The sequence below is a fragment of the Linepithema humile genome, chromosome 3, assembly GCF_040581485.1.
Source record: "Linepithema humile isolate Giens D197 chromosome 3, Lhum_UNIL_v1.0, whole genome shotgun sequence".
Lineage (NCBI taxonomy): Eukaryota > Metazoa > Arthropoda > Insecta > Hymenoptera > Formicidae > Linepithema > Linepithema humile.
The window spans coordinates 30066604-30093047 of NC_090130.1; the positions used below are offsets into that span (position 1 = coordinate 30066604).

Genomic DNA, 26444 nt, shown 5'->3' on the forward strand with positions numbered 1-26444 from the left:
CAGCCCTTAGTAATCTCGTTAACGTCAGCGAAGGCGCGCGTCGCGGACGTCCGACTCGCCGTCCCCGAATCCTCCTCTTCGTCACCTTCGCGCCGCGCTCCGCCCTGAAACGAGCGATCGCGCGCGCGTTCCGGTCGTGACGACCGCGACGACGATGACGACGATGAGAGAACGCGCACCATGCCTGGCGTACGACAAGTTTTACTGGTTCGCGGTGTAACGCCTCGGGCGATACGCTTTTTACAGTACGCGCGACGCGTAGCAAGAGAGACGGGGCGATTCCAATGATCTCTCTTGCTCACGGTTGATCTCGTCTCCCCCCTTTCGTGTTCGCCTCCACCAGCCGCCGTGTCCTTTCTCTCCGCTCTGTCGCACCTTCGGTGAACGCCGACGTCGGGGCGCGAGATCGACGAAGAGGGAGGACGGGAACGGGAACGCGGCGCGGAACGGGAACCGAACGAACGCCGCGAGTAGAAGGAGGAGCTGAAGGAGAACCCGGTGGTGGAGGTAGAGGAAGAAGAAGAGAAGGAGGCAGCGGGCGACCGGGGGGAGGAGAGCGGAACACGAGAGATCGGCAGCACAGTTTCGTGCTCAGCTTAGCTCGGTTCGGCTCACAGCCTCGCGGTATCGGAAGTTCTGCAAAGTACTCTGAAAGATCCAAGTTCTCGCGCGCACTCTCCCTCGAGCGGGTCCGCGCGTTTCGCTTCACCGGACAGAGAGTCCGGGACGATTTCTCTCTCCGGCCGCTCGCGAGAATTCTGGCCCGATCGAGCGGCGACTAGAATACCTGTTGCTCTACGTCCTCTCGCGAGGAGACCGGCAAGCGCGTTGGTGCGCAGTTTGCGGACGAGATAGCACGGTGACGTGAGGCACATCGAGGTGAGTGACAGTCTCTTTACGGGGAAGCCAAGGCTTCCCGGATCGCTGGCGATGCAAGCCGGATCGCGACGCAAGCGTCCGCGAGCGAGCGAGCGAGCGAGCTCGACTCGCGTTAAGTGTTTTAGAGATAGCAGTTTCTCTCGTCGCCGACTCGAAAATTGCTGACTCTTGTGAAGTCCGCGTTTCCAGCGGGAGATCGTCTGTCTCTTGCGAAATTCGAAACGCATTCGTGTGTTTATGCGTACGTATACATGTGTATTTGTGTGGGTGTCATGCACATATACCGTACATGTATGCGCGCCGACGCCCGTGGGCGTACATGCGGCTATCGGTACTCTCATTGCTTTGGAATTCTGAGCAAATCGGAGGGTCATAAATCGAGGGTTTCAAAGATTGAAACCCTCGATTCTAGGCATTATCGTGACTAATTTAAAGGGAGGGAGTCTCCAAATATGGGATCGGATACAATGTCTACAACTTAAATTCTTCCGTAGATCTGCGCTTTCGCCTTTGAACTGGCGAGTGTTTCGAGAGCGCAAACTATCTCTCGTATCCTCGGTTTCGAGGAACGAGAAACCCAACACCAGCTGATCGAATTACGATGATCGCAGTCCTCTTCCGAATTGCTGAAGAGCGAGCGGGGGCTCGGGAATGAACTCGAGAATACAGAAGCACCCTATCCAAAACGTTTCGGCCACTAATCCTAATGCCCCGGACCCCTATTCCGGACTTAATGATAGCTCTTCTTAGACGCAACAGTTAAGTCCAAGCTAAACTGTTGCGCGGTAGCGAACCCATAATCGGTTCCTTTCTAACGGAGACTGTCCGCGATTGGTCCGTGCAGCTCGCAGCTACCGTCCGGCTTAATTGGTCGAGCCTGTAGGTGCTCGACGAGGTGAGAATATTGACGTTTCGAGATTCCGATTGTCGGCCTCGCCGATCGTCAAACGTGGCAGAGTCTCTCGCGCTCTCAAGTACACAAGGAAATGTATCTCCTCTTGTACGTTCTCATCCTGGAATGAAATAAAATTTTCGAATTAAATTTTTTAATGGAAAGTATTGTGCAGTTTGTACTTCTCTTTTTCCTCTTTGAGAGAGAAATTATATTATCGGAAATTTTCTCGATAAATGTTGTCGCATACAGCAGATTGTCAATCACATATGTTTTATTCTCATTTTATTATATTATTACTGGTTTATCGAAGATCTTTTATTTTCGAAATAATAAAGCTTTACGGCAGAGAGATACTTGCGAATTGCTTTATCTCTTACAATATTTTATTATACACGAGTCACTTAAAAAACACTTTCGCGGAAGAATCGATGAAACATGTACTTTGAAGCAATAACACCGATCGAAAGAGGACAGATAATTCGCAATTTGTTCCTCCTCGTCTTTCGCATGAGTGAGGAAAGGAGGAGAGTGCTAAAGGGGTTTCGGTCGGGCGGACAGGCGGATCGAGGGGGGGCTGGTAGCGCCAGAAGTAGCGGGCAGGCTCGAGGAAGACGAAAGGGCCCGTTTTAAAGAGGCGAGCATTAAAAACAACAATGTCATTACATTTTAACGACCTGTTCTTTGGCTCTGCCCTTCCTTTTAAGAGCGTTCGTTTGCAGGTATGTGGTCCGCGCTCACGGGGGCCGCCACACCGCGCCGAGGGGGCCCTTAAAGCGTCGCGCACACGAGTCGCGTGTGCTGCGCGTACGCAGGAAGCTATCTCGCCGTTTACGAGTTTTATTTTCGTCTCCTTCCTTCGCGATAAAACTGGATTTCCGTACGAAATACGGGCGAGCGAAGCAACACCTATTAGCGTCTAGAGTCTTTTGAAAGCGCATATAGAAGTCGAACTGATTGTGAGAAGAACAGCGATCTCGGTGTCGATATTTGGAGCAAGAAACCGTCCGAATACTTTACCTTTGCAAAAAATATTTTGTACAAAGTACAGAATGTTTCGGAAGAAGGAGATGAAAGAAAATAAAAATCAAACTATTTGGAGAGCTACTTCATCATGAAAGAATGGAGCAAAGATCGCGCAAGCCCTCTTCCGCCTGGCTCGTCCCCCATCCCCTTCTCGCCGGCTCCAGTTTGTTCCCCACGCGCGTTCCGGGCACGCCGTCGAGCTCGCGAAGAATTAGTATGGGCGAAGAAACAAAAGCAACGAGGAGCCGTGCGCAACGGAGGGGACGACGACGACGAAGAAGAGGGAGAAAAAAAAGGAGCCGAAATGGCGCCACACGTCCAGCGTGTTTTCGGGGCATCCCCCGCTGCTGTTGGCAAACTCCTTTTTTCGGCGCCGTCCGTCTCCCTCGCACCCACCCGTTCCCGGGCTCTCCCTTTCGTGCCCCGCGGGCCTTGCCTCACCCCGTCTCTTCACCAGGTATCCTCGCGCAATCCCGCGCACCCTCCTCCATCCTTCAAGCTCACCCCGTGCCCCGGACCATCTATTAGTTCGCCCACGGTACCTCGATATCCCGAAGAGGCAAAAAAAAAAAAAAAGAAAACGAGAAAAACAGAGGGGAAAAAAGGAGAAAAACACGGGGGCGCGCCGGCGTCCCAACAAAATGTGAAATTAGGGTATGTCAAAACGGGAGGTGGAGATTTTCATTAAAGCCAATGGGAGATTAAAGCCCGAGACATCTAATTATGGATATATCACTCGCCGTCATCTCTCCGGAACGCTCAGCCATGCATCGGATCATTAAGTTCGGGAGATTGAACTTCGGGACGACCGAACCTCTCTCTCTCTCTCTTTCTCCCGGCCAGGTATGGACCGCAGGATGATTGGCGCGCGCACGAAGCTGGCACCAGAAGGTAGAAATAATATTTTCTGCCGCTGGACAGCTTCATCACGAGACAAATAATGCGACGTCGGCGCTTAGCGAGCGAGCAACCGCCGCGACCCGTGACCCTGCGTGCCGGACTATGCTTTAGCTATGTCGAGCGTATCCATGTTGCTTATGATTGTCGACGGAAGAAGGCTGGCGAAGGTGATGGTTGCGCGGAAAAAGAGCGAGAAAAAGAGAAGGAGGGAGAAACTGTGCATAGAGGAAATGGTTTCGATCGTACAAAAGCGTGCGAGCGCCTACACGGAATGCCTCTCGCCGCCGGATGCAATTTCTATTTATCCTTTTTCTCCCTTTTAATGTACTTCGATACCTTGATACTGTAATACGACTTGCGAGGCGCAACTGTAAGTGGCGAACGCTACGCATTTATATCCTTACGTACAATATTTCTTCTCAACTGATTTTTGCGTGATTAAAGCAACAGAGTGCTGTTTGTGTGTGTGTGTGCAGAAATATTGATTTTATTTTAAAATTCTTCGTGAAAATAAAACGTGCGTAAAAAACGCAACTGGTTGTGGAGAAATTGTGTCGGCTTCCTCGCTGCTGACGTCATCGATACGTATAGCTATCATGCTATCTTGACGTTTCTGTTTGCTACGATCTAATATCTAACGCTGGACGCTAAAACGCCCGTGATACGCATCGTGCCTTTATAACGAACGCGCCATCGTGTCGGCGCTGCGCTGTCGACGGTGGATAGATGAAGAAGGATCAACGGGAGAGGATCGATGGAAAACCGTCGGGGATTTCGACGGGGCACACACATGGGCGGACAGGCGCGGCGCTCTTTGTGCTGGCACCGCCTAGGCTCGGGGGCGCGTCAAATTTGCTTGAAAATCAAATTAATCTCGCGGCTGGGCGCAGGACCTTCTCTCTCCGTCTTTCTTTCTTCGCTCCGATCCTATCGTCTTCCTGCTCCCACCCGCGGCATCTCTCATTCTTTCTCTCTCTCTCTCACTCACTCACTCACTCTCTCTCTCTCTCTTTTCATCGTCTCTCGGTATCTCGAGGACACGAGCAAATCGAAGGCACGGGACCGAGATGGAGGCGAAGAAGGAGGTGGGCCGGAGGTCCTCCGTGCCACCGACACGGACCCAGAGGCGAGAAGAGAAGGTGGCGCAGCAACAAAGAGCTTTGGACTTCTGGCTGCGGCCGTCGCAGGGCCGCAACCAGTCTATACATCATAGAAAATAAAATATCTGCGTTAGAACGATGAGAGTCAACTCACGTAAAAGCTTGAAATTAGAAAAAGACCGACAAACGTGATCTTTCACTTTTAACTTATAACATTATATCGACTAGATACAATGATATGTGTAACTGGATTATTTGTTTGCAATGCAAGCTTTTTAGAAACATAAATTTAGCTAGACAAATATAAAAAAAGAAGCAATTTGATCAATCGCCAGTTGCCAAATGATTGGAAAATGTCGACTCGCGAGGCGAGAAAATAATCAAATTATAAAGTTAAGCATTCTGCAATATGGAATTCAATTTTGTTAATGTTAATATCAAGAAGCTAACTGTATTTTACTGCTTATGGTACTGGCTTATGCTTCTATGGTATACTTATTTTATTTAATTTTATTTTTAGAATGCAAGTCTGTTTTCATTACAAATACAAGATGATGAGTATTTTCGGAAATGCTATTTCGAAAAAGTTTCAGATTCGGCCAATAGTTAAATCTTGCTAGAGTCCATCCCTGTTGCATCCTATTCGGTCATTCAAATCTCCGCTCGTAGAAATGAGACGGACGGCCGCGCCGTGTTGCCCCACACCTCTTCGCGGCTTCGAAGCATACAGGGTGATTCAACAAGAATTACTCGAGAGGCCTAATTTTTGAAACGTGATACGTTTCTTTGGAATTCTCTGGCTGGTTCGATAAACAAGATCCCATGCGAGCATAAGATTTATTTTTACGATATGATAAATTCCACAATATTATCAATTACTTAACCATGTCGCATTTGATGACCGCGTGTCGTCGATTTTAATCGAATACAAAGAAGCTTGCTACTTTGAATTTTGCACATTTTTTTGCCGATCATTTCCGACATACCAATCGATCGGCTTCTCCAAAATTCATGAAAGCGGCGCAGCCCTGACTGCATCGTGATTCTCGGAACTCGAAATAAAAAACGGAAGATCGGAGAGATTCTGCGTGAGAATAAAGGAGGACGAAGGGTTGCGTTGCGGAGCGAAGAAAAAGATCTTCCTGCGAACCGAACGCGTTCGTAGGGCGAGAGGGGTACAAATCGTGGAAGTCGTGGAATAGGAGGAAAAGGACGCGAAGAAAGACGACGAAGAAAATGAGGCGGCGTGGAGAAGCGGCGGGGTAGCTTGCAATCGAAATGTATCTCGCGGACGAGACGGCGGCGGAGACGAAAAATTGATCCTCTTCTCTGGAAATGCTGGCGACCAATTGTCCAGCGAGGGACAAGATTCTTGCCGTTGTCAGGAATTCAGCTCGTGAGTCCCGGCTCCGAGGACGTGAATCTTTCGAAGGATCGCAGACGCATGAGAGTAACCGATGCAATGTTGCTGGATCTCCTGATTTGAGTTCCTTTTTTTCGGAGCAACCGAAAAAGCGACGGAGTCCACGTAATTGGAACCGCGTCCCCCTGGTTCGACATTTGTATCGATGTCGCTGCGGTTGGTTCGCGGAAGATTTAACTCTCGATAAGTCGAAGCGCTCATAACAAGCATATTTGAAACCCGAAGCTTTCTGGTGCTCGATATAAAAATAAAAAATATAATACAAATATCTACGAAATAATTAATATTAGGCCTTTTCAATCAATAAAAATTAATTATAAACAAAGGTTTATCTATATTCTACATTTTGTCGTGTTGCGTAATCTTTTAATTTTTTTATCTCTCAATGATTTGTATATCCGCCATTAATTGCTTTGTCTATATTTATCATACTATCAAGCAAAATTATGTCCCTATGTATGGGTCGGTTCTTTTATAAATTTTTTATTCTTTGGATCGGTAAAATATTTTCTAAACGTACTTTGCGTGTATGTTACTGTTCAATAATAATATTTCGCTTTACTTTGTCTTATACACAAGGCCGTATTAATGGCGTACACTCAGTCGTTGTTCTCGGCCGCACTGCTTTGCCGCGTCGAGACGTTCAGGCGCTCAAAATTGATAAATTTTCAAATCGTTGTAACTCAGCGAAAAACCGTATATAAAAAAGGTAAAAATACATTTTTAAGCTTGAAACTTGTACTTTTATATGCTTTGGATTGTTTTCTAAAAATATTTTATCTTAACACTTCCAAGCTCGAAAAAATAATAATACTTTCTACACTCTGCAGCTCGATAAAAAAATTTTTTTAAAGTACGTCTAAAGCACATAAAAGTACCAACTTTCAAGCTTTAAAATGCTTCTTTAATTTTTTGCCGAGTTTTAATGCTTTAAAAATTGCTTTATTTTGAGCATCTGAAAAGTGTTCTTTATTTTTTGTAGAGTAGTGTGCATTAACTTCACTCACATTTCTTTTTTATGTCGGCGCAGTTCTTTTATTTTATTTGCAGAATTCCAATCTTTATTGTTTTTATCTTGTTGTATTTAAATGGAGAGCACGTTTTTCTATCTTTTATCTCTCGGGCGCCACATCCTCCGGCTTTAAAAATATTTACATCGCCGGAAGGAGTGCATTGCGTTCCCAGGGCCGGTGCCTTAAATCTGCCGCTATTTATGGCGGGTCTTACGTCTACGACAGATTCCTGTCTATGCGCCAAGCACCGAGAACACAGAAATTTCCTTTATCTCAAAAATCTCAGAAAGTTAAAACTCGAGCATGCCACATTTAGATCGGGTTATCGGCCTTAATGATCTATGAATGAACCGCGTCGCGCCATCACCCAATAACGAGAACCCGTTCCTTCGTTGGCGCCGAAACGAGCGGACCATAACTTTCGACGGGTCTTTTTACGGATACTTGGAGGTCGCGCGCGAACCATCTAATTAACTCCTCGGTAGTGAAAATAATTTAGGCACTGCCCTTTGGTCATAGTTATTCACTTTACAAGCATAAATTATTCAAACGTCTTTAAAACTTACTTCTTGTTATTAATATCCCAGCAAACACCAAGTTACAGTTATATAATTGTTAGTTGTAATTTCCCACTCAATAATATAATTGTTATATAACACGTGTATTATATAACAGTTATATTGTTGAGTGGGAAATTACAACTAACAATTATATAACTGTAACTTGGTGTTTGCTGGGATTAAATGTATTAATTAACAAGTTTAGATAAATTTTGCAAATGCAAACATAAAGAAAGCACGTGATGCCGCGCTAAATTTTTATGACGTGCTTTCAGTTGAAAGCTAGAAATACAATTAAGCATGCGACTATCATTCATTCAGAGAAATGATCACAATACCCCAGACACTCGACACGCACGTCGGAGCCACGAAGTAGCCATGTTGATTCGCAGAAAAGATCAAAATTTGCATTCAAGACCAATTCTCTTTTTCCTTCGCCTCTCTATTCCCACTGCGATAATTCGTCAGCGTTGAAAACAATTTTGCAATCGTGTTTACGTGAGCTTCTCTGACATTTGAAAGAAAAATTGTGCAATTGATCTCCTGAATATTCGATTTATTTTATTCGTCTTTGTCTAAGACGAAATTGGAAAGGTTCGGATATTCTCTGTTTCCTTGTGTCATTTCAGAAATCATGGGAACGATATCATGGCGACTGTCCACGATGACGCTGATGTTGATGATGCATTCTGATCTGCTCAGTGCTCATCGTGAACACAAGGTTTGTCTTCACACGTTACTGATGTTTTCAAATTGCGTAATTTGTTATATAAAACGCATTGTACATTATCCGTGTAATAATTTTATATGTTATTTAATTTAATATTTTTTTATACATAGAATAGATAAAATAAATTTTACGAGATAATAATTTTTTACCAGGTTCATAATATCGTGCTGTATCCAGATAAGCACAGCTGGTGCAAGACGACGCCTATAAAGCAAGTGGTAACATGGCCCCAGTGTTCCTCACAGGAATTGGACAACAATGTATGCGTCGGTGCTTGTTTCTCGTACATGGTCCCTCACAGCGAACCGTCCGCACCCGGTGATCTCATAAGACCTTACTGCGACTCCTGTCAACCTCTGGACAGCGTTTGGCATACTGTGAGTGTACAAATATAGGAACTTCGATCGATAATCTGCACTTGTAATCGGAAGAAGCAATATCCGGCGAATCTGGCAGGATGACTCATGCTTTCCTATTTACGACCGCACTTCTTTAAGCTGAAATTTGAAACTTTCTGGCCTATATTTCAGAATGATAAATTATTCTTTTGGAATTTACAACTTTCAATTTTGTTGTGCGTGATGAAAATTATACCTGGCAACTGTTAAGTTTCCTGACTGTAACGAATCTTACAACAAACTTTTTGAAATTTTTTCGTTGCGTATAAAAGATAATAATTAACAATTGTAATTAAGCGAAACATACTTGCATTATTTAATTTATTAAATTGGATTAATAATTAATTATTTTGTTATTTTTCTCTCGTAACTTTTTTCTACTTAGAAAATTATATCTCTTAAGAACTTTGTTGCCTTATTATTAATTTACTTTAATTTACAACAAATAACTCTTACATGTGTATAATAAAACTTATCGCACTGAGATTAAAAATGCGCTATCATTTCTTTATTTATCTAGTTATCTTTTAACATCTTTAAGTTGTTTGAATGAGCTATAATACAATTTCATTATATCACGTAATCATTATATTTTTCTGAGTTTATACAATTTACAATATAATTAATTTGGTTGATTTTTATTGCTTTGTGAGATACCTATGTAAATCTGATAACAAAATTACCGTGCTATTTATTGCTAAAATTAATGCATTTCCAAAGGAATTGCAAATTTTACAGTTTTTTAAAATATAATCTAATTATTTTAAGTTATTCTGTATTATTTTTTAGGTTACGCTAGACTGCAAAGACGAGCAGAATAATCCAATAACTATGCAGAAGAAAGTGCAGATCATCACAAACTGTTCTTGCAGTTCTTGCATGGAGACCTCGAAAATCAAGCCGGATTACAACACCCTATTGCAGTCTCTGACGGAGGAAAATTTGGATAAAAACGTGAACGTAGCACACGAGACACCCGATTTACTGCTGGACTACAATGCCTCGAAGAACACGACGAGGGACGGGGCTCAGGCTAACGAGCGGTTCCATCAACTTTTAAAGAAATTGAAGGACTCGCAAAAACAAAACGAATCCGGTGTGACGGAATTATTCTCCAAGTTTGAGGAAGAGGTTGAGTTAGAGAAATTGAAGGAGTTGTTCAAAAAATACAACCAAGAAGACAAGGAGGCTCAGCACGAGCACCATCATCAGCATCAACATGAGCATCAGCATCAACATCAGCCGCAGCAACAGCAGCATCTTCATCACGGACCGCATCACTCTCTAGTGCTGGACCCGGACGTGAAGGAGAAGATTGATGTAGAACCGCATTATCTGCAACCCGCCGTTGCTGGCGGAGAGATCAGTTACCACGACAATATCGTGGTGGGAAAGGAGAAGAAGAAGGACTTTTAAAGGCGTCGAAGCGGTATTCATCGCACGACGGATGTCGCCTTCGTTCGCCACGCTCGCAAAATTCGCAGGAGTCGGTCGAGATTCGTAGAAAACGCATGCGTAGGTAACTTTGATAAGATTTGAATACCTAGTCTATTATCTGATTTTAACTTTGCGCGTATCATTAATTTGCGTAGCGATAATTGGATCGTGAGGTATTAATTGTTGACCATGAATATTTATTGCGGATCATGAGATAATCATATCTGCAAAAATAAATCTTTATTTTTTATAGGAAAGCACATCATAAGAAATTCACATAAAATAACATGTGTACGAAACATGTGTGTCGAAAATTAATGTGAACCTGCTGTTTCGAAATTTATTCTTGCCACTATTAAACTCGCTATTGAAAATAAGAAAGAGAGATGCTAAGCAAGAGCGTATGAGAGAGAGAGAGATAGAGAGAGAGAGAGAGAGAGAGAGAGAGAGAGAAAGAGAGAAAGAGAGAGTGAAAAGATTGGGATGGGAGAAAATTCTAATATATATTTAATTGTTATTATGTTAATTAATTATTTAAAGAACTGCACAGAACAATCGGGCGTTTACTCGACTTTAAAACACACGGAGTGACGCTTAGTGAGATCTGTATCTCGATCGATGAATGTATGAGTAATATTTTTGAGCCTGAATAACAGTCTCGATATGTTGTCGACTATTATGATATATGCATTGTATTCTTCTAGAGAATAAAGACCGTCAGTGGTCTTATTTCATTTATGCATTTTCGGTTAATTTTCATAATTTAAAAAACATTTATTTCCTATTTTACTATGGATATTTTTTATCCTTCTTATACAAAAATATATATCTTATATTATTATTTTAGTTATCGAGGAAACGGTACTTTCCATTATTTCTTATTTAGAATTATTTTCTTATCAATCCCGATGTTTCCGTTGAGTCGAGAAATTTTTTATCAATGTAAATAAGGTAACAAAACGTATCTAGAAATTCGATAAATAACTGTATCTGAAAAGAAAGTCTACTTACATTCTTGTGTATCAGTTTATACTCACAATATTAACAAAGATAGCATGGGTTCGAGATAATTCATCGACATCTTGATGGAAAAAATAAAATTTTGATTTTGTTATCGATCTTGACTGGCGTCACAAATATTCTCGAAGTTGTCATGCGTGGTCACAAACTATTGCTCCAAATAGAGAATCCTAAAGCGTATGACGTGACGATCAATCCGTGATCGCAGAGGGCCTTCAACGGGACGCAATCTTTTTTCTTCTCGTCGTTATCAATTCATAAATCTAGATCATCGGCGAATCAACTGGCGAGCAAAAGTCTCGCAATGATAAGAAGAAGTGACTTTCGGCCGATGGTGGCGGTAGTACGTACATCGTCTAGCGCGAGAGAGTGATTGGTAAGTATCGTGCAAGTACGTGCGCGCAGTGTCGTTCGGCACGTCGACGCGCGCCGTCGTCGCTTTTCGTCGTGCAGCCACAAAATCGCGATCAGGTACGCTCGTGTGTATGAGTGTGCGTGCGTGTGTGTGTGGGGGTATGTATGTGTATACTTGTGTATATGTCTGTGTGTGTGTTTGTGTGAAAGAGAGAGAGAGATCGGTTGCAGCACGTATCCAATGTCCAACGGTGAAAGGATCTGTCAAGTCCAGCATGATGTATGAAAATCCTCTAGTTTTCGACTACTTTTGAGTCACAGTAGGGAAACTTTCTTGTTGAACAACAGGTCTATTTCTGTTCGAAAGATACAGCTATCTAAGCGGAAAAATTTTCTTCTCTTCCATTGGTGTTTTGAAAATCATTCTTCGTTGGAATTTTGCTCTCCGTCGGATTTCCTAAAGTAATCAATTTCCGTTAGTTGTATGCAGTCTTTAGGACTATGTTGACCTATCTTGGAAGATAGAATCAAAAAATCGCCGAAAATCACGAGTGAAGTCGCAATAATTCGTCGATCGCCTCACGACACCAACAAGATGGATACAACAAAGAACGGTAAGACTTTCTATTATTTACCCGAGCGTTGAATTTGGAACTTAAAGGGCGCAAGATTGATCCCAAATAGTCTCATCGTATCGAACGCTCGCTTCATTTGTCTATCGGCGTCGAGCGATCGAGCTGTCTTGTCTTGTGGAATTCTTAACATGATAATTTTATATTTATTTTAAAAACACAGATTATTATATTTAACTTTCACCATTGAATTTCTACGTTTCGTCACTCCGTAGAAAAAAATGTTTGCGTCTTAACTTGTGTATCTTAAAATGTGTTTCAAAATTTTTCATTATATTGAGAAAAACTTTTAGCACTGAGAGATCGAGTTGACTTTTAAACTTCACTTAAATTTCTCTTTTTTACTTGGGATGTTATTGAGGCGAACACGATCGAATATTACTGGCAAAGAATTGCACAGTTTCAAACCACCTGTATGAATTGATAAGGCGTAGAATTATGGCATCGCGTGCTCTTCAAGTGTCGCCGAAATAGTATTGTGCGTGAGTAGCTGACTCATATTACGAACATGACGAAAGCAGATGTTTTTGCCAACGACAGCGAGTGATGTTTAGCACAATAGAAACTCATTTGATATCCAGTCAATTGTAACTTTATAATAATGATTTATGGTGAAAAACAAGTCAGAAAGATCATGGCGGAAGTATTAATACATTGGCAGGAGAAACAATAATAATGATTTTCAGCGACAAAAAGGAGTTATGTTTTTGCAAGAAAAGACAAAAATTTATTTTAAAATTGTTTTAAGTAAGCATTTTGATTCGTTTTGAATTTAATGAGCTTTATGTAATATGCAACAGTTTAAAAAAAGAAAAAAAAACAGATTATTCAAATTTCATAAAATTAATAATTAGTTATTTGTTTGACCTAAAAACAATAAGAAAAAAAATTATTTTATTAAATTTGCTATTACATAATATATATTGTCCATTGTTGTCAAGACAAAGCGTATACATTTTTGATGAGCTAAACGTTATTTTTTAAATCATTTATTCCACAATGTATTTTAACAATCTCTTTTTTTTTAATTATAAAAAATATTGTGTGATATATTTTTTGGTTTAATTTTAATTTCTGAGAGATTATGTAAGCATACTTTTCTAAATTATTACATCACTTTAGTTAAAAACGGGTTTAACTAGTTGTGTAAGATTTATTATGAAATATGTATATATACTAATTATCAGAAATATTCGTAACTTAACGTAATCTAATCGGAATTTCTACTTAACATTTTAATGTTATTTATAACACGATAGCAAAGAAGAGAATATATCTTAATGAGCAAATGGAAAAATTTATTGACAATCGTATTATTCCCACATTGTATTTCTCATAAAGTTTTTAAATATGTTACATATAATCTGCAAGAGATATTCTTTTCAATTAAATATTTAATACTATAATATTAAACACCTATAAAAATAAAATTAATGTCAACACATTTACAAGCTTTAAAATAATAGTCGCTTATATTTGAATCTATCAAATTGTTGAATGACGAATTTTCAACGAGCGGCGTCGTCCTCGACCTCTGCACTCTTTAAACTCACGACCGCGTAGACAAAAGTAATATTGCTCAATTACGATGTCTCGCTCAACATTCCGTTGTTCACAATCTTTAAATTCCGTTTAACAGTTCAATTAAAGCGCGACGCGCTAATCTTTATCCAGAAGTTCATCCGTTCTCAGAAATTTTAAAAATATTTTTCCCCTTTCGCTCTTGCTTTGTCAGCAAGTTGTTGCTCTGTGATAAAGACCGCTCGTTCTTCTTATAAATTTAATTATCAATTAATCGCGAGTTTATCGAAGATTTTAAATATCGCGATTGTAATTACCACGAGAGAGTAATAGCAAAAGCTATCCTGCGTACAGATAAACGGTGAAATACGATTTTATCATACCGGCTTTGTAGCGTGTAAGTTTCTGCAAATACAAATGCTCACAAGCAACTATATTTATCTATCTACTTGAAAAAAATCATCCACTTGCAGACGAAAGCAATTCTGCGATTCTGCACGATGGAAAGTCTTTGAATGTTCTTTATCTGTAACATTAGTACACAGGTATAACTTTAATAAATACCAATTAAAAACTATATATATTAATAAGTTTACAAGACTAAAAACTTAATAATAAAAGTGTAAAAAAATTTTTTTAAATCTTGGAATAATTAGAAAAAAAATCTCAATAAAAGAAAATTTAAGATTTATAAATTAAAGTTAAATTTAGAAAACTAGAATTAAAAGCTTTATTAATAGCAGGTGTGTTGCTTTGTAAATGCTTGTGTGACTCAAACAAGAAAATTAAAAAAATTTTTTTTAAATACGTGATTAAATACACATTTAAATACGTGATTAAATACACATTTAAACACGTGTTCAAGTTGCAATGAGTTAGCTAAAACCAAGTATACGAGGTCACAAGTATCTGCTCGTTCGATATTCCGACGATGGGATCTCATGGGACGTGAGGGAACAAGAGGGAAAAGGCAGGCACAGAAACAGCCGGCGGGGATCGGGGTACAAGACGAACCGACGACGTCGGATCGAGAAAGACGGCCAATATGGTCAAGGCTTAGCGTAAGAGATATGGATGTGTAAAAGAGCGCATACTTACAATCAAGAGCTGCATTATGATGGAAAAGAAAGCGGATGCTAGATCAGTCTCGTAATTAACAAAAATGTGACGAGGAAACTCGGTCGCGTTGGCACTTGCGGAAAAATGAGTCATGGTCGATGTCGACAGCGATGCCGACGCTCGTCATCGTCATAAGTTGGAGCAGTTTATAGTAGGGGAACCTCTCAGGTGCGGCTATGTAAGAACAGAAACCACGTAAAGAAAATGTAACAACGAGCTCCATTCAATTTTTCAAAGCGCCTTTTTCAGAAAAAGCGAAAATCATGTTTTTAAACGATCAAAGATTATTCGTAATAATTTATTAATTCTGAACTGTACTCCTTTTTTATTTTATTTAAAAGTTAATCTAAATATGACTACCCGAAAAAGGAAACGCATTAAATTATCGATTGCATTTGATTGCATCAATTTATTGGAAATGTTACATTATAAAAGATAATGCGAGCAATTTCAGTCATAATAGACGTTCCATAAAAATTGAACAATACGTCTGAAAAGATTAACAGAGCATTCGTGTCATAAAAATTACGATAATAAACTCGTAAAATGTAAACCATATACCTTGAACTGAAATCGATGTTTGTCGAACGATAACCGCTGTAGTTGGGCGCTTATAAAAAATATTGCGTAATCAACGATATAAATATTCCACAAGCAATGCTGATAATATCAACGCTCGTAATTTGATTGACGTGTGATCACTTTTACGGAAACTAATCGCGAGACTTAGATAAAACTTATCTGGTATTCTTGCTTTGTAAACTGTGCGATAGACCACATTTCTCGACATGCGCGCGAAATAATATGTTCTGCTCTCGACTGCGCCGTGCAGTTAATATTTAGCCGCTGTCGGAGCGTTGAACTCCGCTCGAATCGAAACTCTACCCCTCGGCAAAAGACGCCCTATTTAGTCACGGCCCTGCAATCGAGCTTGCTACGGCTCAGGGCGCAAGTCTTCCTCTCGGTTGGTCTCTCAGTGCGATTTATTCGATTCGCTGGCGTTCAGAGGCTGGTCGCAACCCGGAGCAGGCAAATCCCGGCTCCTCGTCGCGTTGTTCGGCTGATTGTGAGTGTGATCGGTGTTTCATAGTGAAGATCTTTTCTCGAAGAGGCTACCTCGTCGCTCGATCGATCAGCGAGCGACTTGTCAGTGTTTAGGAAGAATCGCCAGGCAGCCAGCCCGGTCGGAATTAGTGATTTCTGAGCTAAACTCCGAAACGACGGCGCCGCGCCGCCATTTTAGCGCGAGCACGTTTTCGCAAATTGTCTTGGATTTAGACGCAGCTTGTCCTGAAAAACCAGATCGAATTCTCAAGTGCAGAACGATCCTTTGGCGAGGCACAGCACCCCGTAGCGGTGACGACAACCCTACGGATGAGCGCCGCGCCAAGGAAACACCCGCGCGCAAAGTGACTTCTCGCAGGAGAGTGGCTTTTTCTTTTCCGTTTCCTAATTTGCGGGCGACCAGAAGGCACCACTACGTACCACGAGCGGTAACGTATACCGGCACTATGTGTAAAATGCTAGACACAAACTATCGCATCGTGTTCTCTGTACTTAGAAGTCCCGAGGAGGGTGAAGAGTTTAAGCGGATCATCTGAAAGAATCGCGCAACGGAAGGAACGTCGCCGTTTTCTTCGCGAGGACAATTGCATCTATGTGAGAAAAGTGTTAAATCTATCTCGGTACTTTGTGTGAAGAAAGTTTCTCTCTCCTCGTCTCTGTGTTTGTCGAATTTTGCGTATCACGCAAAATCAAAACGCTGTCGTACGATTACGTAATCGCTGATCTATTAATAGATCCGTGACTTGTGGAATTTTGGAACGTACTATTTGCCACAACATCGCGCAACCTCGTCTTCGTATCGATCGGTTCGATCGGAGGGAGGACAACGGCACACTCTCGCTCGCGTTAATTGAATCGTGCGTGCGATCGACAATTTCATCTTTCTCGGAAAAGACCGAGACTCCCGCGTCTGACGAGGAAGAACCCACGTCATCGGAGTGCGCGGAGTGTAAAAAAAAGTCCGTGCGAGCTGTGACGATTTTTTCTGCCGATCGAGACATCCCGACGGCAACCCCGGATACTCCTATAACCCGTAATGTATTTGCGATCGCGCCAAGGAGCAGCACAAGGGAGGCACGAGCACACAAGAGAGGCGGTAGGAGCTTTTGCAGCGGCCGCGTGCGGTCGCAGTGATCCCGAATCGTCGTCCTCGCGAGCCAAAGGTGGGACGAAGAGGAAGGCGGCGTGCCGTTATCGCGATTTAGCGTCAGCATCGCAGTCGCGACCGCAGCCGCAACCGCGGCCGCTACAAAGCGGCTCCGCAGGCAGGGGCGTCCCGGACCTGGTGTGCGTGAAACGCGGTATGAGCGAGGGTGAACGAGCGGCGATCACGCCACGAATCGGCTGGCGAAAGCTCACCGATCCCGGCGACTGACACGAATCCAGGAAGCCGAGGGCAGGTCCGAAGCGATAGCACCAGCCACCGCTATACGCTGGTCAGCAGCATCCTCCTTCACCTGCCGCTCTCTCGACGATCTTCGTCGGCCCGTGGTTCCGGTACAGTCGCAAGACGGCCTTCGAACTCCGTGGCACTACGTCTACGTCATCGTCGTCGTTGTCGCCGTCGTCGCATCGTCCGTGCCAGCTCGATGCCGGCCAGATGCCGGAGAACGCGCTGCCAAGATCCGCCGCGAGGACCTTGAAGAGGGATCCCGAAATGGCGGGCAATCGGTGTCGGTAGCAGACGGGGTTAACGTCCCTAAGAGCGCAATTGTTGTTTCAACGGCACCACGCCTCGTCGTACCTCGCAGCTCACCGACCGTCTTCGGCATCCTCCTCCTTTTCTTTTCACCCCCTCGTGTCTCCCGGCTGAATTTTTGGTCACGACGAGTGACGAAACTCTATCGCATATCGAGCGATCCGAAGCGGCCTCGAGGAGCGGCCACGCGGACAATAATTTATTAGATGTTAAGGCTAGTGCTTAAAGTAATATGTAGTAGTGAAGACAGCAGATAGCGTAAGAGGCAGGTCGAGGGACAGTCGAGCAGGAAAATTGAATACCTTGCAAATTCCGACGATTCTCTCGCCAGTCAAAGACGATAAAAGAGAAAGAGGGAGGAGGAAACGATTTATTAATCGGGCGTGGAAGCACGTAGCAACACGAGGAAGACTTTGTTCGTTCGTTTCTTCTCATCGGTTTGATTTCAATTTTTCTTTTCTGCGTTTCGGCTTGCTCCGCATTCTCCCGATCGCGAGTATGCCGTCCACGCCGAACAGACTGAATTTGAGTTTTGCCAGAAACGCTTACAGCGTCTTTGGTAATCGCAGCACGGCCACCGCGAACGAGCATCAGCGCGAGCAAAAGACGGAATTATTGGAGGGTAAGAAGCGAGGAAGAAAGCTCGTATTTATCGCATCTTTTCTTCACCTACGAGCTGGTCTCGCGATCCACTGATATTAAATGAATCTCTCGTTGCACCTCACTCATTATCTCACCGCTATTATCTTTTCTTGTCCAGCGACTAAATAATTACGTTCGGGTAATTTAACGTTCCACGTAATTTAACGAGATTGTAGCGATAAAGTCCACTAGTGACATCGTCGTCGTCACAAACATCTGCTATACACTGTCGTCTTTGACAAACAGATCTTACGAAAGGCAGAGAAAGCGAGCCAGTCGAGTAGAGTCCGCGATTGGTGAATGACCGTCTCGTACGGCGATCGTTGCGCGAATGACAGCTCGTTGTAACAATATTGGCATCGTTTCAGGCACCAAGGCTAACGGCCTTTTGCATTTGAAGAATGGCGTGGATTATGTCAATCCTGGTGAGGAGGACCAGATGGAAATTTACGGGTAAGTTAATTGCATTACGTCACGTGTAATCGTAGACCCCGCGCAAAGAGTGCAGCCCGCTCTCAATCTCCTCTCATTATCGTTACAGCTACAGAAAAAGTCACGTACGGACGGTTATTACCTGGTTGCTCATTGGCATCACGGGCGGTATTCTGAGACTGGTCTTTCATTGGGTACCGCAACTCATGCTCCTGTTCACGCATTACAAATGCTCCCTGGAAGAAGCGGAAGCTGTCTTGCTGGTTGAGAGATTTCAAGGGAAACACACGAGCTATTACGTGAAGAAATTGCGAGTCTTAACCGCTCAGGAAGTTGTGTAAGCAATCTTGCAGCATGCAACGTCAACGTCAACATAATCGACACTGACAATGACTGTTTTTCTTTTTCTGTTACAGCAATAAGTCTTACAATGAAGAATCTCTAATCGACGAGTCGTGGGACGGCAGTGTGATAACCACGAAGGACGAGAAAGAGAACTGTCCGATGTTATCCATGCACCTTTACGGCGGTCAGTTTAAACGTAAGTAAATCATCGGCATGCTATTTACGACGCGCGTGTCTCAGGCATAGAACAGCGTCAAACACGAGGATCTATTTTTAGAGGTATCATCTATAACCATTTTCAACTGCAAGAAACTGATTTACGTCTGGGACGCGGAGAGATCGGAATTTCTGAAACTGCGCGGTCTCGACACCGACATTTTGACGTCTACGTTGCATCAAGCGCAAGGTCTTGATTCTCAGGAGCAATACATTAGGTAAAGGTCGAAGTCCAGTTTTTTTTTTTTTTTAACAGGAATCCCGCGTCACCACCATGCGTCGATCGTAGCAATTAACAGTACGATTAATCGAACTATTTACAGGCGCAATGTGTACGGCAACAACGAGATTGTGGTTCCTGTGAAATGCATATTCACGCTGCTCTGCCTTGAAGTGCTCAATCCGTTCTACGTCTTCCAACTGTTCAGTTTCGGTCTATGGATTGCTGACGACTATTATTACTACGCCATGGTCATCATCACAATGTCGGCCGCCGGCATCATGATGGCAGTCTTCCAGACGCGACAGGTGAGTCATTCCTCGCGAAGTTCTTGCTCGCCTTTTTCTGGCCTGCTCCATTCGCCCCGTGATCAATCATGATCGTGCTGCGTTATTAATCCGATATTTCTCTTCGCAGAATCAACAGAATCTGCGTTCGACGGTGCACTCATCCGACGTCGCCACGGTCATGCGAGATCGTACGACCGGTCAAACCGCGACGGTGCCCGCCGATCGCTTGGTACCTGGCGATCTTTTAGTCATCCCGTCTCACGGATGCGTGATGCCGTGCGACGCCGTATTGTTGACCGGCAACTGTATCCTCAACGAGTCCATGCTGACGGGAGAATCTGTACCTGTCACAAAGACACCAGTTCCTTCCTCTAACGATGTGATATATGATACCAAAGAACACGCCAGACACACGCTCTTTTGCGGTACCAGAGTTATTCAGACAAGATACTACGGCAGTGAAAAGGCGAGCTATCTTTACTCTTTATTAATTTCAAAAACTTTAATTCTTTTATTTTTGCTAATTCATACTTTGTGTATTTTTATTTACATTATTATTTCATGTACTCTTGTATTTTACTTTTCGCATTCTTATTCTGAGCTTTATATTTTATGTTTTAGATTTTTAGATTTTTATTTAATTAAAATTTGTTGTTTTACTTTCTTGTATTCTGAATCTTCTAACATTTTAAACGTAAATGTCGTACTGTACTGTGTTAGGTGTTGGCGGTGGTCATTCGAACGGGTTTCAACACCAGCAAAGGCGGCTTGGTGCGATCCATCATGTATCCTCCACCGGTAGATTTCAAGTTTGAGCAGGATTCGTACAAATTTGTTATACTTTTAGCGTGCATAGCAATCACCGGGGTTATCTATACAATTATAACGAAAGCGATGAGAGGGGTCGAGGTTAGAGATATTGCTCTCGAAGCGTTAGATCTTATCACTATCGTGGTGCCGCCGGCATTGCCGGCAGCTATGACTGTGGGTCGTCTCGTGGCGCAACGTAGATTGGAGAGAAAGAAAATTTACTGCACGAGCCCGAGGACCATTAACGTCTCGGGGTCCGTCGATTGCATTTGCTTCGACAAGACTGGAACGCTGACCGAAGACGGTCTCGACATGTGGGGCGTGGTAGCTGTTTCGGACAGAAAATTTCAGTTACCGGTCAAGGATATCAGTAGTCTAGCACTGTCGGAGGTTCTAATTGGCATGGTTACGTGCCACGGAATCACGATAATCGATAACCAATTAGTGGGAGATCCGCTCGATTTGAAGATGTTTGAATCGACGAGATGGTCGTTAGAAGAACCCGACGTATCCGACACGTCAAAGTTCTCCATGCTCTTCCCGACGATCGTCAGGCCGGCGAAGGACTCCAAGCTGCTCAAGAGACTGCCCAACGACCTGAGTGGTACGCTCAGTCGGCAAAACTCTGTGTCTTCCGACGTGATCGACGGAATATCGCTTAATAATCTTCACGACGCCGCGTACGGCGATTCCACGACGGAATTGGAGCAGGGACTGGAAGTGGGTATTGTTCGGCAATTTCCTTTCACATCGAGTCTCCAGAGGATGAGTGTAATCACCAGGACGCTGGGCGCCAATCACTACGATCTGTATTGCAAAGGCAGTCCGGAGATGATCCTCAGTCTCTCGAAAGCAGAATCCAGTAAGTCTTCGCATTTTTCTCCACGCGTTATAATTTTGCGGTAATTATTTATCGTTTAATTTTATACAAATTTGTTTTTTTTTTGCTCGCAGTTCCTCCAGATTTTGCGGCCATTCTACAGGAATACACGTCCGAGGGTTATCGAGTGATCGCTCTTGCGCACAAATCCCTGAACCGTCTTCCGTACGCGAAGGTGCAGCGGATAAGTCGCGAGTCCGCCGAGATCGATCTAAACTTTTTGGCGCTCATAGTTATGGAAAATCGACTGAAGCACGAGACCTCGCCGGTGATCGCCGAGCTGAACACCGCTTGCATCAAGACGGTGATGGTGACGGGCGATAATATGCTAACCGCTCTCTCGGTGGCCAGAGATTGCGACATCGTGAAGCCCGGCACGCCGGTGATCGCTGTCTCGACGACGCAGCATAATCAACTGAAACCGCAGATGTACTTCACGAAGAGCGACAGTCAGCCGTCACCGGCTTCGCCGAACGGTCAGGCTGACCTCAGTGAAATGACCGATCTAAATAGCGTGGTCAGCTTGGACGTGGAAACCGTCGAGAGCGGCTCGTTCAGCAACACGAAGCTGGAGAACGATATTAATTATTTATCGGATGAGTAAGTAATCACTTTTTCTCAAAATTGCAACGAGATTTTGTTGGAATGCAGATAATGTATCTTACGATTTATCTAATAATTGCAGTGTACAATACTCCAAAAACAAATACGTTTTTGCGTTGACGGGGAAGACATGGGCGCTGATAAAGCAGTACTATCCGGAATTGATACCTAAGATGGTTACACGCGGTGCTATTTTCGCCAGAATGTCACCTGATCAGAAGCAACAATTGGTTCAAGAATTGCAATCCTTAGGATATTATGTCGGTAAGTGCAAACACATAAAAATACAGTATAAAATTACACAGGAAAAAAAGAACTTGTTAGCACAACAAATTTTACGCCGTTGTTGTAAAATATATTAGTTATTACATAGCAAACTATGTCGTTAACTCTTTGAGTGCTATGTGTTCAGCGAATGTATCGATATAAATTATGTAGGCACATATGTGTGTTTGACAAATTTTTTCGATTTATATTCTCGACACAAATAAAAATTATTAGTATGAATAAATAAAAATTTTTTAAAATAACAAAAATTATACGTCCTCAGCAATTGTCAGTGTGGATTGCGTATCGCCTGTATTAAGCACTTAGCTCAAGAGCGCTTTGCATTCAAAAAGTTTAATATAACAAAGTTGTTTCAATTGATTCACTGAATCAGCATTCAATTAATTTTTATTTTGTCATCAAAATTTGCATTAGCAGTGACAATTTCGCTGCAATAGCAAAATGCATTTGTTGGAAATAATATATATTATGTTGTAAATTAATATCTTTACAAATAAATGTACTCAGCAAAATTTATGTATTCTGCCAAGAAAACAGATTTTGCTGAGATACACTGAGTGATCTAAAACATTAATTATGGTGGCAAAATTTTGTCATCAAATGTGGAATAGCAATGACAATTTCGTTGTGATAGCAAAATCTTTTAAGTACAGTATGTTTATAACTGCAATTGCGACAATTGTCGATTACGATGAGACTTATGGGAGACTCTTTTCTTCGCAGCCATGGTGGGAGACGGTGCTAACGATTGCGGTGCGTTGAAAGCGGCGCACACCGGAATCTCCTTGTCGGACACGGAATCCTCCGTCGCTTCGCCGTTCACCAGCCGCGAAACCAACATCTCCTGCGTTCTCACGGTGATACGCGAAGGTCGTGCTGCTCTAGTAACGTCCTTCGGTATCTTCAAATACATGGCCGCCTACTCGCTCACGCAATTTATCTCGGTGATGCTCCTCTACAGCATCGAGTCCAACTTAACGGACATCGAATTTCTGTATATCGATCTCTTCATCATTTCCATATTCGCCTTGTTCTTCGGTCACACCGAGGCTTACGACGGCCCATTGGTGAAAATGGCACCGCTCAGCAGCCTTATCAGCACGTCGCCGATAGTTAGTCTCATCACTCAGCTTCTGATCGTTGCGACCTTTCAGTACACGAGTCTCTGGCATCTGCGGCAAATGTCCTGGTTCGTGCCGTTCAACGCGACCGAAACCTCAGACAAAGATGACGTAGGCTGTATGGAAAATTACGCCGTCTTCATCGTCAGTTCCATGCAATACATTATTCTGGCGGTGGTGTTCTCGAAAGGGCCGCCATACAGAAAATCACTCTTCACTAATTACGGCTTACTCACCTCTTTCGTATTTCTCAGTCTATTCTCTATTTATCTTGCGGTGTGTCCCTTCGACTGGCTGGCTAAATGCTTCGAGCTCGTGTTGCCCGACAATCTGGACTTTCGCTTCATCCTAGTCGGTTACGGCATCGTGAACTTCGTAATCGCGTTGTTGGTCGAGTATCTCTTCGTGGAATATCTCGTGTTCGGCAAACTGCGCTACCGCTGGCACAACGTGGACAAATCGCGACGGAAATTCCTGGCGATCGAGCGCGACATGGCGCGCGATCTCAAGTGGCCGCCGATCTCTCAGGAGCCGCTGCCGGAAGCGGTGCCGGATCTAATGATCCGGCAGAATGTTACCGAGATCAAGATCGAGAAACGGATCACCGAGTCCTGTATGCCCGCCGACACCAGCTTCATGAACAACTCGCCTGTCTACGCCAGTTTCAGGCACTTCGGCTCCGCTCGCGAGGTCACGCTCAATCCCAGATCACTCTTCGACGATTGCCGGAACACGGTGTCGATGCAAACGGTGCCGTGCTTCGAAGACAAGGATCTGTCGCCGAAGGCGGCCAAGTCGAACGCGGAGTCCACGGTGAAGCGACGACACAACTCGGAATCGGAGAACGGTATCAATCGTTACGAGAAGCCTTACACGAATCGCAACACCAATCCCATCGCCACGCTTCCGCGAAATCCCAATGCGACCCTGCAGCCGCAGAAGCTGAAGGATTTCCGAAACATCCTGGTGCACAAGAGCGATGATCCAGCGGCGCCCAACACCGCTCAGAGTGTACTTGAATTAGAAATTCTACCGTCCTGAGGACTAAGGTACTCGAAAGACCGGACAAATGGTACCTGAAATATCTTGATTGTACCTTGAGACTGAGCGAACGATTAATTGATTCAAAGTATTACTGAAAAAAACGTACACAGGCACAATCTTCGTTTCCCGCGGACGCATTTAGGGCGTCGGAACGACGGTCGTTGTTGAAAGGGAAGGAGTCAGAATTTGGACAGGCATGGTCCCACGATTTAGGCTGCCGGATGGTCTTGTAATCTCGATCTTCTTAAGCTCTCCTTCCACCCGGTACTTGTGATATCCAGATTAGATATTTGATATTGATCGTGTCATAAGAATCACACAATTCTATATATAGAATTCTATATATAGAGCGAGCGGCGCCCGATTCGATCCACATCGTCGATTGAGCGAATTCTGAACCAATGCATTTAGCCTGTCATGGTATCCACGATTCGATGACTTCTAATGACGTTACTTAAGCACGTGAATGGTGAAAGAATAAGTCGAACGTTAGAATAGCGTTGAAACTGTTCAGTCATTACTATAGATCTCTAAAATTTAATGTGATTATTTTATATATTAAATATGCTATATAATATATAAAATAAATTCTAAAGCACACACAGTTTCTTCTGATAAAAGTAATTAATATTCGACGCGCATAATTTCTGTAGTTATTACTTAGTTTGCTAATCGCGTGTCATTCTACCTTCGGCTTATTTATATTTATCGATTCAAGCCAGGGTCCCTTTTGACCCAGTCCTCTTCTAACCTCGTCTCCCCCTGTTCCCCTCGTTAGTATTCAAGAGCGACACTCTCGAGAAAGTATTATTGTTATTTATCGTAGAAAACGAGAATTATTATGTATTGGCTCCGCGCATGGGAGAATCTTCCGTACGGAGCACAGCAAATTGTATTTTAAGAACACGTAGACGTTTATGGCATAACCGCATAATTTTAAAATTTTGAAAACAACTCGGCGTGATGATAATGTCTTTTTTCACTGCGATTCAAACGAACACTAAAGCAAACTTGCGACTTAATTCTTCAAAATACGTTTAGTTAGAATACGTTTAGTTAGAATACGAAAATTAAGGTTTGCTATTTGACTATTATTCTCCGAGCATTCTGACTTGTTTCTCAAAACATTTTTATGCCTTCAAGTTTTATTTCCTATTTATTCAAGCAATATGATTAATAATTTAATAATTAATAATATAATGTATGTATATATGCAATGTGTGCGTTTTACGAAATATTAAAGTTATGTTGTAAATAAAGAATAAAAAATTTAATTACGAATGATAATCTCGAATCAAAAATTTGTCATTATTGTTATTGAACAATCATCTCAAAATTATTCCACAAGGAATTGGATCATTAAACTTGTCAATGTATAGCAATGCAACGGAATTATTGGATGCTCCGGAATACATATTAATGAATATACTTAATTATTACTAAGAATGAAATTATCTTAAGTACTTTGCTATTGTTAAAATAGGCCAAGATAAAAATGATATGTTTTATCGCTGCTCGTTAGAGCCAATATGTATTGTTAAAATGATTATATCGAGATAAATGTGTACTTACGAAATATACGCAACGGAAATAGATACTTAATCGCGTTGATTTATTCGCGACGCTATAGCTTGTGTTGAGAAGTAGCGGTTGTCAAATAAAATATGTTTTTAATGTAAATACCATTTGCTCACTCTTTATTGTTACTTTCCTTATTTCGTACTAAATTAATAGTATTGATATATAAATTGATTTTTATAATATGAACACATTACTTTGATAATA

General features: G+C 42.7%; 2 protein-coding genes and 1 long non-coding RNA gene across 5 annotated transcripts; 2 read left to right on the forward strand and 1 right to left on the reverse strand.

The window, feature by feature from the left end:
• The first annotated feature begins 59 nt into the window (after positions 1–59).
• Positions 60–11096, forward strand: LOC105669753 (uncharacterized). The gene is made up of 4 exons (XM_012362860.2): positions 60–879; positions 8423–8514; positions 8676–8900; positions 9711–11096. Exons 2-4 carry the CDS (start codon positions 8428–8430, stop codon positions 10335–10337), a joined length of 939 nt encoding a protein of 312 aa, XP_012218283.1. The 5' UTR covers positions 60–879; positions 8423–8427; the 3' UTR covers positions 10338–11096.
• A 737-nt stretch (positions 11097–11833) lies between these two features.
• On the forward strand, positions 11834–26339 carry anne (anne boleyn). 3 transcript variants are annotated; one of them, XM_067351620.1, is made up of 12 exons: positions 11834–11849; positions 12213–12346; positions 18779–18863; positions 18952–19179; positions 19259–19383; positions 19465–19621; positions 19727–19931; positions 20041–20379; positions 20634–21585; positions 21678–22203; positions 22289–22470; positions 23218–26339. In XM_067351620.1, the coding sequence occupies exons 2-12, from the start codon at positions 12328–12330 to the stop codon at positions 24654–24656; spliced, it is 4257 nt and encodes a 1418-aa protein (XP_067207721.1). In that variant the 5' UTR covers positions 11834–11849; positions 12213–12327; the 3' UTR covers positions 24657–26339. The 3 variants fall into 3 exon arrangements, with proteins under 3 accessions (XP_067207721.1, XP_067207720.1, XP_012218281.2); XM_067351619.1 differs by lacking the exon at positions 11834–11849 and having other exon boundaries at positions 11899–12346; XM_012362858.2 differs by lacking the exons at positions 11834–11849; positions 12213–12346 and adding an exon at positions 15884–18390.
• On the reverse strand, positions 13507–15580 carry LOC105669755 (uncharacterized). Its single transcript, XR_001100323.2, has 3 exons — positions 15566–15580; positions 14984–15178; positions 13507–14411 (listed from the first exon to the last, which is right to left on the reverse strand). It is a non-coding gene; the product is annotated as an uncharacterized lncRNA (long non-coding RNA).
• Positions 26340–26444: the final 105 nt, after the last annotated feature.